Source organism: Rattus rattus, chromosome 1 (genome assembly GCF_011064425.1).
Source record: "Rattus rattus isolate New Zealand chromosome 1, Rrattus_CSIRO_v1, whole genome shotgun sequence".
Taxonomy (NCBI): Eukaryota; Metazoa; Chordata; class Mammalia; order Rodentia; family Muridae; genus Rattus; species Rattus rattus.
The window spans coordinates 96,704,228-96,721,465 of record NC_046154.1 but is presented as its reverse complement, the minus strand read 5'-3'; the positions used below and the strand labels follow the sequence as shown (position 1 = coordinate 96,721,465).

The window sequence follows — 17,238 nt, the reverse complement described above, 5'->3', positions numbered from 1 at the left end:
TCTCTATGTGCTTTAAATTTCTTAATGCGGTATTAAAAGATAAAACTTCAATTTTCTGCCCAATGCTTAACTGTATGCGTGTATTTAAAAATGAAAAGAATGAGTCTATTTTCTCTTCTGAAGTGCCTTCCACAGAGACATTTACATTCTGATAAGGAGATTTCTTATTGTTAGGCTCTGTTGAATTGAATATGATTTTTGAGTAAATGTGTTGTGTGTGTGGTTATGCTCCTTTCTGGCTTTGTCCCTGCAGAATCATATGCATCTTTTGATGTCTTTGTATTTATGGGCTATTGTTAAGTTCTTCTGGTAGAACCCAATCTGCTTTTTAAAATAATAAACATGTCTGTGATTTAACACATTCTGTATTACCTTCTTGCTCACAAAAGATCTCAGTTAGGCATGAGCTTCAGAAGGGAGGCTTGAGCTTGAGCTTAGGACTTGACAAATGCCACGTTAGCTCCAACATCTTCAAAATGGTAATGTTATGGTATTTACATGACAGTCTATTAAAAACAATCGACAGAGTTCTTAACTCAGAATTTACTATCACTATGATAATTTATCTCTTGTCTACACTACTTATTTTTTTATTTCTTTGTCTTCCCCCCTCCTTTACCCTCTCTTATTTTTCATTTTATTCTTTCCTTCTTTCATTGAGTTTAATGCACATTTTTATACTTTTGCATTGATAAACTTAAACCTCCTATAGTACAGAATATGCTACTTAATTTTATTTTTAAATTCTTACAGGTAAAAGAGAAAAAATAAAATGGAATGGGAAAACCAAACTTATTTGGAGGAATTTTTTCTGAAGGGGCTTTCTGGCTACCCAGGTCTTGAGCATCTCTTTTTCGTGCTCATCTTAATAATGTACGCTGTTATCCTCGTGGGCAATGGCACCCTTATCCTAATCAGCATTTTCGACTCTCACCTTCACACCCCTATGTACTTTTTCCTGGGGAACCTGTCCTTCTTGGACATCTGCTTCACTACCTCCTCTATTCCCTTCACCCTAGTAAGCTTCCTCTCAGAAAGAAAAACCATTTCTTTCCTTGGCTGTGCGGTGCAGATGTTTCTTGGCTTGGCCATGGGAACAACAGAGTGTGTGCTCCTAGGCATGATGGCCTTCGATCGCTACGTGGCCATCTGCAACCCTTTGAGGTACCCTCTCATCATGAGCAAGAGTTCCTATGTGACCATGGCAACTGGGTCCTGGTTTTCAGGGGTTGCTAACTCTGCAGTACAAACCGCATTTGTGATGCGGCTGCCTTTCTGTGGAAATGTCATCGATCATTTTCTCTGTGAAATCCTGGCTGTCATGAAGTTGGCTTGTACTGACATCTCAGGCAATGAATTCATCATGCTTGTGGCCACAACTTTGTTCACGCTGATGCCACTGCTCCTCATTGTCATCTCGTACTCATTAATCATCTCTAGCATTCTCAACATTCGCTCTGCTGAGGGGAGGAGCAAGGCCTTCTCCACCTGTTCAGCTCACTTCACTGTGGTGATCATCTTTTATGGGACCATCCTTTTCATGTACATGAAACCCAAGTCTAAAGACAAACTCGGCGCAGATGACTTGGACGCTACAGACAAACTTATATCCATGTTTTATGGGGTGATGACTCCCTTGATGAATCCTTTAATCTATAGCCTCAGAAACAAAGATGTGAAGGAGGCCGTAAAAAATCTGAAGCAACGACTCTTAGGTAAATGAATGGTCAGCATGTTAGATGTGGCTGAAACTCAAAACTTAGATGGGAATTTTAGCTACTTTCCTTTCTGCCTTTTTATGTATTATTTTCACACTTTCATAGTGAGATACAGTATTTCAAAATTATTGCATGTTTATAAAGAGTGTTCAAGGTTCTAGAAAGAGTAAGGAAAAAAACCCTCCAAACTAACATAACACCTAGACATAACCACTTTTCGACAATTTGGTCAGCATCTTCATAGTTCTGCAGTTTTTCTTTTATAATATTATAGTTGGCATTTTTACAAACATTATTTTACAAGCACTTCTTCAAATCCTTCAATTATAAGTAAGCCTATGCTGTGAAAAAATGCATAACAGAAAAATCTGAAGGTAGTTTATCAGTGTTTTCCCCTGGAGACTTTTCTCTTAAAGTATATTAATCTCACATTTCTAAAAGTCACAGTATTTAATTTTTTTTCTGTGGCTCTCTAAGAATGTTGAGAGTTTGGGTTATAAAAGAAACAGATAAATAGGATTTATGGGTACAGTCTATACCCATAAATGTATATGTTCTTTAAAAAAAACTTCCTTTCAGCTCATATATGTTAGCTTTAGCATAAAAATTGTACAAAACTAAATGAGGGGTTTAGCATCGTCTTACTAAGGTGAGGAGATGACCCAGAGGATGCAAACCAGCCAACCAGACTGTGAGTCCCATGTCTGCATAAAGTGGGAACAGAGACTCCACAAAATTGTCCCCTGATGTCCACATGTGTGCTGTGGCATGAATGACCTCATATCATGCATATACACAAATAATCATGATGATAATCATAAATTTAAAAATTATCTTACTGCTTCAGATAAGAATATTTTAAGTTTCACTGGATGGAGAGTCACACCCATTTCCATTTCTAAAGGATTCTTTTCAGCTCTGAGGAGATTGTAGTGCTTTCTCAAATGTTACAATACTGTCCAGGTCCTTGATTATTAATGAGGATGCCAGAATTTATGCCCTGTCTCTTGCAGTAGTACTTGTACTTTTGTGATCTCCACAATCTGAGGACATAGAGGCTCAAAAGTTGTTAGACAGGTGACACGTCATGTTTCTTTGACTTCCTCCTCAAGTTCGACTTTATTTGAAGAACACTTCTAAATTTCCACCCAAGATTAGTAACAGAGTCTGTATTTTAATAATATACCATATTCTAAGTGAGTCCATTGTCTTTTGATGGATCAGAAAATTCAAAGGATGCTGAGCACAAAGATTCTTTAAGGTGAACACAGGACACATTTAGAATTGTTGGGTGTACACATTCATTTTATGTTTTAAAGTTTCTTTTGAAATTTTAGAGGAAGGACTATGAAGCACTAATGACCTATATTTAATTACTTCTAGATTCCATTATAGTTATTTATAGGTTAAATCTGCCCTTAAGGGCAGAGACCACCAGAGTCTACCCAACAGGCTATGTACAATAAAGAAACCTAGTTTCCACACATCAGCCCATGATGTTCTATCCTTAACAATTTTTCAAATTATGTTATGCTTCACCACTGGCAACCTTTGATACCCAGGCATTAAACCAACCACCACATGGCTTAAATCCAGGCACTTCCACAAACTGTCTGGGATGAAAGATTTGGCTTTTAAACACATCTATTCACTTCAATAGAAAATTAATTAATGAAGAAGAGAGGAAAGCATGAATTTATCCCTACAGTGGGCTACCAGGAGGGCTTTTCCCACAGAGCTGTAAGATCAAAGCCTTCAAAGGATGACTTGCCCCTCCTCTTAACATGTTCATGTGTTCAAATTGGTGAACAAATGTATGATTATGATTCTGACATACTTGAGTACCACAAACACAATATTTGAGTGCTCAGAGGGATATTGATTAAGATTTACCTCAAAAGTTCATTAAGAATGAGAGTGTTTTTAGCAATGTTTCTTTCTAACATGGCAGCATAGTCAGATCAGCTGTTGAAGAATGACACACCCGCGTGCGCGTGCCCGTGCATGCGTGTGTGTGTGTGTGTGTGTGTGTGTGTGTGTGTGTGTGTGTGTGTGTGTGTAGGGAAAGGGAGAGGGGTGTATCTTAGTATCATATTTAATATGACTGATGTAGGCCCAAAATGAGGCCTAATCACTCTTCACAGAAGAGCTCTAAACTAGAAGAAGACCTGAAGCTAATTGGGACATAAAGGAGGTGGATTTGACATTAACATTAATTTTCCAGAAAAGGCTCTTTGTGAAAGCCTGAAGGTTTTTCTTTCTGTTTCCATAGAGATAACATTTGCTTTACAAAAGTGAACGTGTTTCACATTTACAGCATAAAAAAATAACATTTTTCTTTGATATTATAAAATATTCTAGTAGATCTTGTAAGTTAAAGAACATGTTTTTCACCCTTTTGTAAAAATCACTTTCTAAGTAAGGTTTGATATGATGTAGTTAGGTTTTATGAATCTGGAATTTTCTGACCATGTACCTAGTCATAAATAAAAGATGGGAACTATAATTGGAAACATAGGCATGCTACTTGGAGCCAGGTGGTGAAATGCTAACTTGGGCTTGGGGAAACAATAATTGTCTGACATGATATTTTAGAAGAGATTAGGCATGTTCAGGAGTGACTGTGTATTGACACAGTGTTCTAAGTGTTTTTCAGTTTAGTCAGCGAGGTGCTTAGTTGCTTGAGCAAAAGAAGTGAGTGTGGAATTTTACAGAACCACTCTTGCGGAGGACCAATTAATGGAAGTAAAATGAGTGTATCTTTTCAAAGTTGTTTTAGGCATAAAAGTAGAAGGCAGATAAGTAGATGAATGAGGCACCATTCAGGGATGCTTAGAGGGTGGGCATCATCAGGGCTGTTATGTATCTTCTACTTGTTACTCACTTGATCTACAAATACAGCCTGTCCTATTGATCCCAAAATAATAACATCAACCAAACCACAGGTTTTTCTAGCTATTTCCTTCGTATTGCTTTTTAACCCAAATCTGCTTGATATTAAACCTGATATCACTGTCTATTCATTGAACTCAGTGACTTGTCAGCTCATTATCAGCTCACTCTGGACAGTGCTAGTAAGTCTAACTTAATGCACTGTTTCCAGCCCTTATTGTAATTCATCTCTTTGTAGAACTTTGTGATTATTTTTGTGTCATCACTTTTGTATATACTATATGATTCTAAAAGTGATATCAGTTACAAGGTAGCCCAATACTATAAAATGTACAAAGTATATATTAAAATATGGAGAGACTTTTATATAAATATATGTATGTATAAATAAATTATGTGACTTTTATATGCAATAGTGTCTGGTGACTTATAAAGACATATATCCAGCATACACATTTAATACATATCTTAAACTATTCCATATTTAATATCTACTTTCATGCAATTGATTTTTTCACTCAAAATTGTTTCCAAGGCATTTACATTTATGTGCATTCATACTTTAAAGATTTATTTACCTACTGTTCTCTGACCATTTCATACATATCTTTAATGGAGTTTACTCAGTCTCATCCCCGCTACGTTGTCTCATGTCCACTCCTTTCCCTGCTGAAGCCTTCTTCTCCTCAGGTTCCCTTCCTGCTTTTTTGGTCTTTTGTCTCTGTGGTCCACTGAGAATTACTAGCATTACATTATGTTCTTGTTGTTCCTTGTGTGGCCAGAGCAAAATTTATGTAGTTTATGGAGAAAGGAAACTTTGTATGCAACATGTTTGGCAATTTCTTTTTGTTTTCTTTATTGAAAATAGATTCTTCTCACATGTTATCTTTTGATTATGGCTTCCCCTCTGTCCTCCCAGTTCCAGTCCTGCTCCACCTCTGCCGCCGTCCAAATCCATCCTCTCTCACTAGAAAACAAACTTCTATGGGATAACTAGGAAATAAGATATAATAATGTAAGACAGAAATAAACACATCATATCTATAATGATTATATAATAATATAAAACAAAACAAACAGGCATAAGGAAAAGTGAAGGCACAAGAACCAGAGACCCACTCACTCGTACACCTGTAGGGTGAAAAGTGAGAGATAAATACATAAATTAAAAAAAAATAAACCAAACAAACCAAAGAGTTCAAACACAACATTGTGAGACAAAGACACTGTTGAATTCATTTTCTGTTGGCCATCTACTGGTGGGCATGCAGTCTTCCCTTAAGTCTTTTTTCGTTCCAGGATGCTCCATTGGAAGAAATTAACTTTTCATTTGGAAGTGGTTATCAATTGGAGATAGCTTCTGGGCTTGGGATAGGGGTGTATATTACTTCTCATTTTCAGTTCTTTTCTTTTCCATTTCTTTTTGGTATTTTGAGATTGAGTCTCTTTACTCAGCTCTGGCTGTCCTGGAACTCACTGTATAGACCAGGCTTGCCTCAAACCCATAGAGATCTTCCTTCCTCTGCCTCCAGTGTGCTGGGTTAAAAGTGTGCACCACAATGCTTGGCATGTTGGGCAATTTCATAAGTGTTAGCATTACGGTGTTAATACAATGCTACAAAATTCATCAGAAACAATTTATTTTTGTTCAATAACTCACAAAGCATTAAGATTATTAGAAAAATAATGGGATCTGTGTAAATCACTGGGATTGCTGGCAGTGGGAAGTTCATAGTCCTTCCTTTTGAAGGAAACATTTGAGTGAGACCTTGTAAGAGGTTTAGGCATAATGATTTGAGAGGAGGTACTCCAGGCAGAGGGAAGCATCTGGGCAAAGACACAATGATGATTATTCTTGATACATTTGAGAACTTTCAGTAAGGCCCAGGTGGCTGACACTGAAGAAACAAGGGGAGAATGGCTAAGATCAGAGGGGTCTGTGAGGACTGAAGTGAAGTGTGTATGCTAGGAAAGACCAGTTCAAACGTGGTGCTTCGTGGTTCTTCTCCTCTACTAAATTTCGGAACGTCTTTTGGTGTTTTCGCTTTGATTCTTCAGGTCTTTGACAATGTTGAATAGTTGTCATGTGTATTGGTTCAAATATGGAAGGGAGTTTACATAACATATCCATGTGTGGTAAATTATATATAACTTTTGTATGTAACAGTATTTGATGAATTAATAAAAGTAATATTCAGAATATATGTTTGCTACATATCTTAAAGAATGTTTAATATTCACTTTTATACAATTGGCATTTTCACTCAAAATTGTTCTTTTTTTCAAGGTGTTTATATTTATCCACAGTGACATTTTCAAGAGGTTTCTTGTGTGGACATGCACACATAAACGCTTGTAGACACACACTTTTCCTTAGATATGTTGCTCTTTCCTTGACCTACAGTTTATTCTAAATCATCTTTTAAAAAGTTTATTTATTTATTTTTACACTCCATATTTTATTCCCCTCCCAGTCCACCCACCCCTGAGGGTTTTACATCCCATATCTCCTCCCTGCCCCCTGGCTCTTCCCCCAGCCCTGTTCTCCACCAGGGTGCCCCCATCCCACCCACCCCACCAGACCTCTAAACTTCCTGGGACTTCCAGTCTCTTGAGGATTAGGTGCATCTTCTCTGACTGAACCCAGACCCGGGAGTCCTCTGCTGTACATGTGTTGGAGGCCTCATCTCAGCTGGTGCCCGCTGCCTGGTTGTCTAATCATAAAGCAATAATTCTGGCTTTTTGTATATCCTAATAGACATTTTGAATGGTAAGTTGACTTTAGGAAAAGTAAAAATTATATTTGGCAGAACATAGAACTTTGGTGCACAGTGCTTTTTTTATTGTAATAAAATAAAATTAATAGTCACTGGATCTTTTTGTTTTATAACCATAAAATTAAGAAGTGCTTATCATTTGAAGGAACTGAATGCCCCAAATTAACCCTAATTATATTTACTTTAAAAAATATTCAACATCTTTAGCCATCAGCGAAATGCAAAGTAAGACTTCTTTGATATTTTATTTCACCCCAATCAGAATAGCTTAAAAAACTTAAAAATTAATGTCAAAGACACAAATCTGAGCCTAGAGGGGACTTCTGGTGTTTCTGGATTAATATGTCCCAGGTCAAAGAATGGGGCCAGGGAATACATGATTAGAAACAGAAATAGAGAGAGTTTACAGTTTACAAAGCAAGGGGAAACATTTTCAAGAACGGGGTTGGACACTAGTCAGCTGAGGTTCAGAAAGTTCGGGGCAGGAGGAGCATGAGTCTAGCTTTGTCTGCATAGCAACCGCCTGTCACATGATGTAAACCATAGTTTTTTTTTTTTTTTCTAGAGCATGTTATGTTACAGGTAGCCAGGTTTCCAAGGTTCTACTCCCTGGCATTTTCGTATGTTAGTCCTGATCCTATTGCTTCCAGTCTCTACTTTCTATCCATACTCACTTTGCTTGGAATAACACGGCTTGCTATTTGTATTGAGATTTTGTGCTAAACTTGATCTCCATATATGAAGTATGGCAGGGATTTGAACTTGTCTTGGGTCACTTTGCAGTACCAACTGATATAATACAACCGTGTCTCTGAGGGGTGAACACTGGAGTCTGGTCATGTGGGATAAAGATTTAGAAGACTAAAGTTCATGGGGAATTTGCTTGCATTTGGATTTTAATAAAATGTAGAGGATCTTGCATTTATGAGAATGAGGTATACTGTCTTGGTGGCTTCTGGGTAGAAGTCTATCTGACCAGTTCTTTTGCCAGTTTCTTAGTTTGTGTTTGGACTCACCGTAACTCACCGTTTGTCATTTTGATGAAAACAGACTTGATAGAAGCTGAAACGCTGACAACTGCAATGGCAGCATTATAGATTTACCTATCTGAAGGTTCACAGAGTCTGATGGAAAGAGAAAACTCTTTCCAGGCTCCCTCTATGTGTGCCTAGGTGACTAGGGTCTTAGGTGAGGTATTTTGAAAGAATGTTGATTTTATTTATGTGTGTGTGTGTGTGTGTGTGTGTGTGTGTGTGTGTGTATTCCTGAGTGTATGTATGTGTGTAAAGAAGACTGAGGAGGCCACAAGAGGGCCCTGGATTCCCTAGAACTGTAGGTATAGGTAGTTAAGAGACTCCATCTAGGTGCTGGAAACTGAATCCAGGTCTTCTGCAAGCATAGTAAATACTCAGAACTATTGAGTCATCTCTCAAGCTCCCGACCTGGTGTACTGAGGGTGTCTGATCCTATTGTGTGCAGTGGTCTTCCAAGAAATCATGTTAGAAAAAGAATGCATCCTGTTTCTGCATTGGAAAGAATTCTAGCAGATCATCCAGAAATGCATGTAGTGTTGTTCAGCTCTCATTTTGAGCTACTCTGTCGTTCTTGGTATTTGGGGTTTACTGAGAAATGTGGGAAAGGATATTTGATTCAGGAGGATTCTGAACTATACAGAACTTTTTGATTTTTAAGATTTATTTTATTTTTGTATATCAGTGTATATATGTTTACTACATGTGTAAGTGGCCCAGGGAGATCAGAAGACTGTGCTATATCCCCTGGAACTGGAATAACAGATGGATACGAGCCACCATGTGCATTCTGAGTCCTCCATAAGACCAGTCCGTGCTCTTAACAGCTGAACCATCTCTCCATCTCCATAAACAGAGTCCTATTGAACCCAAACTCTTCCCAAGAATGGATTCTTGTTTTAGCCACAAAATTGACCAAACCAATAAGTCCTGGTACAGAACAGAGTGAAGCTATAATTCCTGTACATAACTGACTAGTGTATCTGCTGCTCACCCATTTAAAAAATTGTTGCACACTCAAATTATTCTTGTCATGCTTGCTTTCAATGCACACATGTGTATGAGTGTGAACATTTTAGGAGGACTTCTGGGTTTCAGTCACTACATAGTCCCTCTTGCCTGTCTTCTATCCTCCTCTGTACTTCCCTCCTTTATTGCTGCTTCTTGAGAAACAGCGATTCATGTTTTATCCCAGCTATGCCTAACTGATTTTTTTATTTTAATTTCGGCTCCATCTTGTATTCTGCACGTGATATTTCTTTCAGCCATAGACTTATTGATGACAATTTTTATATCAGTCTGACAATAAATTAGACAACATCCTAAATTTTCAAAGGCAGGGAATTCAAATAATGTAACAGGGACCCTAAAACTTAGACTTAAAGAATTAAAATCCAGTGCTGGGAAAAAAATCTGATGACAGGATGGGGGCTAAATGAAAGACCCTCACAATTTTCCATGTCACACGACAGTTACTTCACTGGCAGAAGTAACCTATCTCCTGCCTTTGTTTTTTATGATGAGGAAAGTATCAGGATCTACTTTGAATGGGTACACCTTGAACAACAAAGCATTCTTAATATTAAAATACAGTGGGAAATCCCTATAGACACAAAGAAACAATTTTTAAATACTTTCTTATTTAATATTATTGCTAACAATTTCTTAAAATTTACAAATGGTCATACATTTCCACATAGATTTTCCTTTCTTTAATCTTCTGTAAATGATTGTTTTAGAATGTTTTCCTTTATAAAGCATTCTAGACATCATCTCTGTTATTGACGATTTAACACTGTAATATCTTTGTGTGTTATTTTTAAAAGCTAAATAACAGAATGTTAAAAATGAGATGTCATGCATGGTTCGGTGAATGGAATAACAAGATATCAATATCTGCTCTCTGTTGTTGTTCCCATAGGACTGAAATTAGATGAGACTTCAGCACTCTACTTATAACCTGAAAGTTAGCATCTTGGACCTATGATGGGAAAATATATTTTTTTTAAAAGTTCTTCAAGGTTACAGTTGGAGCAATGGAGGAACAACATTGAAAAAGAAAAGGAAGTCAGGTTCCAAGTAGGCCTCACAAAGTCAGACGTCCAACTCTCAATTACTTTAATCTATCTTTGGTGTGAGGCAATCTCCTGTATTCTTGGTTGCTTCTAGAAGATAGAGTAAATCTTACTTTGATTAGTAAAACGTCTTCCTTTTTTCTACATAGCGTTGACATTTAATGACAATTTCGAGGACTATGGTAGAACAGAACCAAAAATGGTGATGGACAATGAGCCGAGCACCATAAAGAGTTGCCCGGGCTCTAAAGCAGTGACTCCCAACCTTCCTAGCGCTGCGACCCTTTAATACGGTCATGTGGTGACCCCCAACCATAACATTATTTTTTGTTGTTACTTCATAACTGCAAATTTACTATAGTTATGAAGTGCAACATAAATATTGTTGGAGTTAGAGGTTTGTCAAAGGGCTCACGACCCACATGTTGATAATCATTGCTCTAAAGTAACTGAAGTTACTATGCCCCCGAAAATAGATAGCCAGGTTAATAAACCTGATAAGAGAACTTGAAATTATATTCAAGTAATTAGAGTTATGGAGTTGATAAATGCAATGACTACAGCCTCAATAAATGAGCTAAACAACAAACTAGGCAAGGTTGAAGTGAGTTTAGCAAGTGGGAGGAAAGTCTATAAAGATCTGCAGATTGACACATGAGGAAGACCAAGGAAGGGAAACAAAAGGCTGTCAGAATCACATGATGGAAACGTTTTCACATGCACGGCAAGGCTTCATTAAATGTACATTAATACACAAAGATCATTTTTATGTGAGAAAATGATATTTCCTATAAGGGAGAAACAATTTACAATGAATAGTCATAAGTAAAATGGGAGAAAATCCATTACTTTAACAGGATAGACTTCAATTAATATTTTAGATTGAAATGAAAGCATGACATATAGACTTAACTATGTCTATCAATAAAGTAATGGAAATAAAATCAAAATAAATTATATTTTTCCTTCCCATAAGTAAACTATAAAAGCTTTACAAAATTCAGAATTTTGTATTATTTTCTTTTCTTTACTCAAGTCAAATGACCCTCAGTACATAATGATGCTGAAATGGTACTTTCCTTTCATTTTGGGTACTTTACTTCTTGGGTAGTAATAGCTAACAAAGTCTCAGAGTTTACAAAATATGCTTATCTCCATAATTGCATTTTGCTACAGTTCTGGGTGTCTGCTATCCTCAGGGCAGTGTTCTGAGAATGTAAGGAACTTTGTACTGACTTTGTAATGACACTACAGTATCCTAGAATATTTTGCTTTGACCTGGGTATCAAAAGGTTCCAACTGCTCGGAGTCAGTAATAAACAGTGAACATATCCCAGAAAGAATGAAGGTAAAAGAACAAGGTGTATTGACCCACCAAGCTTAACTCTCCAAAATGCAATTTAACAATGGGAGATTTTTAAAGTTATTCAGAAGAAAGGCAATACTGAAGTCAGAAAGCTGAAGAGTCCCCAAGACAACTAAACCTAGTGAGAATGTTCAGAAGGTTAAGTTAACATGGAATTAAAGGAGAGTAATGCTGATGCCATAAAATGAGTTTGGAAATTATCCCTACTCTTCAGTGTTTAGGCAAAGCTTTGAAAGGATCGCCATTAACTTGCATCAAATCCCTACAGAATTCACTAGTAGAGCCAATAAACAACTAGTGTCAGACCTTCAAGATGGCTCAGCTGGTAATAGCACTTTCTTTGCAAGTCTGATGACCCGAGTTCAGTATTTTGGAGCCCAGAGTGGGTATAGAAAATCAACAATTGTGAAGATTGTCTTACACACACACACACACACACACACACACACACACACACACACACAAAACACACACACACTATAAATCACAACTAGTTTTATTGTTATATCCTACTGTTCTTACAGTCTCTAAGTCATTTATTTTCCCCTGATTTTAGTTATCATAAGGCTCTACCCCTGGATGAAGAGCTAATCAATGTCTTCCGTGAGAAGAAGAATCCATTTTTCTTCAGGGATGAGCCCTTTGATAGGTTATTAAATCCCAAGTTGTCAGTCTGAAACACATTCATAAGAGCAGTACTAAATGGACTCAGTATGTGTTTGTGTGTGCAAAAATAATTGTAAAAGAAGTGGCCGTAAAGTTGAGAGGTAGTGAGAGGGAGACATGGAGGAGTTGGAGAGAGGGGAAGGAGAGGTAAAAATGATGTCAGTATAGTACTTACATATGAAATTCTCAAAAATTTAAAATGTAAAATGTTGAAAGAATGAACAGTGGCCATATCATTTCTTCTCATGGCAGTGATTGTTAACAGGTTGCCTTGAATTATCCAAGATTCGATAAATTTAGAATATGGTGTGATAACTTACAGAAAAAGAAAATCTCTGAGCCAAAGAGGGGGGTCATCAGGTATAGACACTTGAGGCCACCCAACCCTGATGACTTAAGTTTAATTCTCAGGATATGTGTGAGAGAAGGAGAGCACTCACAAATTGTATACTGCTTTTCCCACCCTTGTATACACACACACACACACACACACACACACACACACACACACACACTCACACACGCACATAAATAAATGTAATACAACTTTAACAATAAAATCTACACCTTACTTCAAAACCAGTATCTCATACAATGGTTTGAGATAAAATGAGTGATTGAGATTCTGAGTAAGTCTGTGACCTGTTTCTTCCACTGAAATTCAAACAAAAGCTCCCAGAACACATTTTCTCCCTGTGTGCAATTGCCTATTGGAGGACTCCAATGCTTGATGCACTGCTAATTAATCCTGCTAATAGGAAGTAACAATAGAACTAAATGAAGGGACTGAAAAATCAAATTGCAGGTAAATTAAAAGTAAAAATAGGAGCTTAGAATGAAAGTCACAAAGCACTTAAGAAATAAAACTGAAAGTCATCTATATTTTATATACCTCATCTGTAAAATATCCCTGCAGTACATCTCATACCTGAATGGAGGATACTTCTTTCTGAAAGTTTATGCGAAAATCTTTCTATCCTTCTAAGTAGAACATGCTACATAGGAGCCCTTATCGCTACCCGTACATAATCACTGGTTAATGTTTGATATCTGGAACTCATAAAAAACCTTCTTGCTTTAATTAAGATGTATGCAGTAATACTAACAATTCTCTCGTGTTACCCAGCGTGTTATTTATTCAACTAATACATACTTTCCTATTTCTACTTCAGAAGAAATTCAAAGTACAAGTCAATGGAGTTTAATGAATAATTGTAATATGGTCCTTGAAACTATTCAAATTATCACTTTTTCCACAATCTGGGAAGGTGGTAAAGTATATACAAATGAAAGTTGCTGTTAATAGTTCTCCGGATGATATAATGTTGAAGAATGAATGTGGGTGTTAAAAATACTGAATTACAAATGATTATGCATAATATGGCGACCAGGGAATGATTGACTTAACTCTCTTGAGCACAGGAAACTCACAAATACTAACACTTCGGTAGTCGTTCCATCTACTGTTCCTTATTGCTCAGACAATAGACACATAGAACACGAGTTCTGTGAGCTCCAAAATGGAAACAGGAGAACAATAGCATTGAGTTATTTGATTTATGAAGAAGGCAAATGTCATGCCTAGAAATGTTATTTCCTATTTATAAATCTTCCAGAAGATGGGGGATTCTGAATGAGATTGTGGTTCAGAATAGCAGCAGGTACCCATAAAACTTCAGAAAATATTCAAACGTATTGCCAGAGTAATACCTAGGATATCATAAAAGCACGATTGTCAAAAAAAGCATGATTGTCAGATAAAATATAAGTATTAACATTTTATCACACTGATAGGTGCATTTGATATGTGTGTGTTTATGTGTATACATATATATATGGCATACATAGCTATACAATATATCATATTGTTACCCAGGAACAGCCATTGGGATTTTGGTATAAACAATTATCACAAGAAGCTTTCAGTTTTGTACCTTTTGGAAAGGCCAGTTGAATATTATTTTAAGCTCCTTTTGTTATAGAAGAGTGTGAAGCCATTTTGAGAACTGTAACGTGCATGGACTACATGGGAAGAACATTCTGGTGAGAAAGAAAACACAGGGCGCTCAGTTAAACGTAAAGAATGGGAACTGCAGGACTCCTGGAGACACCCTTAACACTTACAAAAAGTCCTACCATATTCTTGGTTTGTATGTTAATCTATCTGAGGACATCATTCTTCCATAGACATATATGGTCCTCAGTATGACCAGGTTTGAAGGGCTGCCCAGTAAGGGAGATGAGTGTCTAGCTCAAAAGCAGAAAGCTGAAAAAATCAACCTCTACAGCTGCACTTTGAAAAGGCAAACGATAAATCGTCTCAATGGGAAGAATGAGCTGTTTCTCATCTTCAGAGAAAATGGATAACAAAAATAAAGATATGATATACACTTTTGTCAACTCCTTGGTGATAGAAAGAGAACTGAAAATATGGTCTGAAAGATAAGATTGGATGATTTAAAGGAATATATATTCATACATATATATGTTCTCTACATGTTAGAGACTATTTTATGCCTGAAGGGGATAGTCAAAGTAGGTTAAGACTCTGCTCATGACAAGATCTGTATGAATTTAGAAAAGGCAAGGGATTAACGAAGGGACTCTCCATTAGTTCTTTGGAAGTGGGTGACCAGTCTGGGTGGGGCAGGGGTGAGAGAGTATGAGCAGACAATAAGCAGTGAGGCCTCATGCGTTCCATCATTTCCCTCAGAGACTAAAAATGTTTTGTGAGGAGTATTGCTGTCAACAGAATAGACAACTGGAGACTCAGAGCAGTTATGGAGTATGTACTAATTCCTGTGATTGTCTCAATGAATGCCCACAGCAGAATTCTTTTCAAAAGGATACAGGAAGACTTCACCACTGGCAAGAAGATTGCAAAGGCTCAAAAGCTTGATTCCAAGTAGAAAAGAGTAGGTCGTGGCTCAGAAAGACACTTTTTTTGGGGGGGATTTGCACATCTGACAATCAAATACCAACCCCCCCATTAAAGTCTTATAGCAAAAATGCTATGTCAATTTTAATGTTTATCATATAGCTAAGGAATTCAAGTAAAGTTAGATTAGTTATGAATCACAATCCAAAATGGGCTTGCATACACCTATACACAAAGAAGCAGGTTGACTGAAAATTGGAATTCCCTGTCGTTTGATGTTGGTGATGATAATGGTGGGGATGACAAGAAATTGATGAGCAGCTCTCACGGTTCTTCCTGTTGTTAAATTTGACACAAGTGAAGGAAAGGGCAGATTAGTATTTCATAGATTATTGGAATATTTTATAAAATTATGGAGCAGTCATAGTGCTTATTGAAGCATTTCTTTCTTATTCTTTTTCTTCTACTCATATTGGAGGATTGCATTTATAAGTTCTGGAGGATCAGTTGTTGAACATGACCTTGAGAACCTCTTTCCAAATATAAGTGCCAGTCATTCCTTCAGAATGGGTCATCAGAATGGGTCATTCCTGCTTTTCGTATTTTTTAAGGTGGGATTATAGAGTTTTGCCTCTGGAGGCTGAAGCAGGATTTACATCTGCATATGTCTGACTCTCAGGGAGAGATGGTACAGTGCTGCTCATGAGATTATGGGGAGAGGAGACGGGTCTTATATGCTTTCTCTTATGTACATACTGCCCAACCATCAGTCCAACAGCCCAACTTCAGTATCTCAGAATCTACATCCAGAGAATAGAAATGATTTTATAACTCACAAGACTACTGTAAGAACACTAGTAGATACTTGAAAGGACTTTGCAAATGACTGTAGTTATGCTACTAATCCTGTGAGATTTTCAGATAAATTTAGAACAACACTTAAGTGAGATTTTCTGCTTACAGTGTATGAGCCTTAAACTGTTTTTCCACACTGTGTTATTATGAATGATAATATCTCTGTATTCAAACAACTATGGCAAGAATATACTAATTACAAGAGATAATTGGCTCTGACAACATTCTCCCTGGAGTTTTGGAAAGTTGTTTTTTTTTTTTTTTGGCTCTCCGTATTTATCTTTCTAACTTTGTTACAAATATTTAACTCTCCCCTAGTTCACTCAAATAACGATATAAATTGTCTTCACTTCCTTATGACCACCCCTTTGGATGATATTTCTGAAGCTTAAAATGAAAGCAAGCATTTACATCATAGCAAAGACTTGCAAGGAACTCTGGCCCGTTTTACATTTGTTTTCTAAGATTCAGCCAGAATCTTCGGACAAGACAGTGAGAATATTCTAGACAGGTGCATCTATTGGCTTTACCCGAGGTAAAAAACTATAGGTAAGTGGAATCCTGAATGAAATACAGGGAGCACATCCCATGCTATCACGTTCTCACTTGTTCCCCATTACTGCATCTCCACAGTACGCAGAATAAAGAACGTTGCTTTTAGAACATAACGAAAGACAGCCGGGAAGGAACAGCTATGACTCCAAGAAGGAGAGGAAACTCTTCTGCAGGCTCAGAGCCGCAGGGTTGTATCACGTTCTGTCGTTTTGTTCTCTACATACTGAGTTTGATGTTATGAAGAAGCTATCAACTTAGATAGTTTGTGAGGAGGCAGCAACCCCCACCCGCACACATTAGAAGCTTCCTTCATTTGGTGTCATTGAGATTTGCATTTTAGAACACTGACTATTATCCACCAGAAAGGTCTTTGATAAGAGTTGATGTCATTTAAAAAAGAGGACAGAAAAGAAGATCTTTGTGTA

At 37.1% G+C, this 17,238-nt stretch overlaps 1 protein-coding gene across 1 annotated transcript; it reads left to right on the top strand.

Moving 5' to 3' along the window:
- Window positions 1–772: 772 nt before the first annotated feature.
- Window positions 773–1,723, top strand: LOC116888599 (olfactory receptor 13C9). Its single transcript, XM_032889899.1, has one exon. It carries the CDS (start codon window positions 773–775, stop codon window positions 1,721–1,723), a length of 951 nt encoding a protein of 316 aa, XP_032745790.1.
- The last annotated feature ends 15,515 nt before the right edge of the window (window positions 1,724–17,238 follow it).

Bases quoted from the DNA above. Each gene is read 5' to 3' on its own strand.
- LOC116888599 (XM_032889899.1), top strand. From the start codon at position 773: ATGGAATGGGAAAACCAAACTTATTTGGAGGAATTTTTTCTGAAGGGG.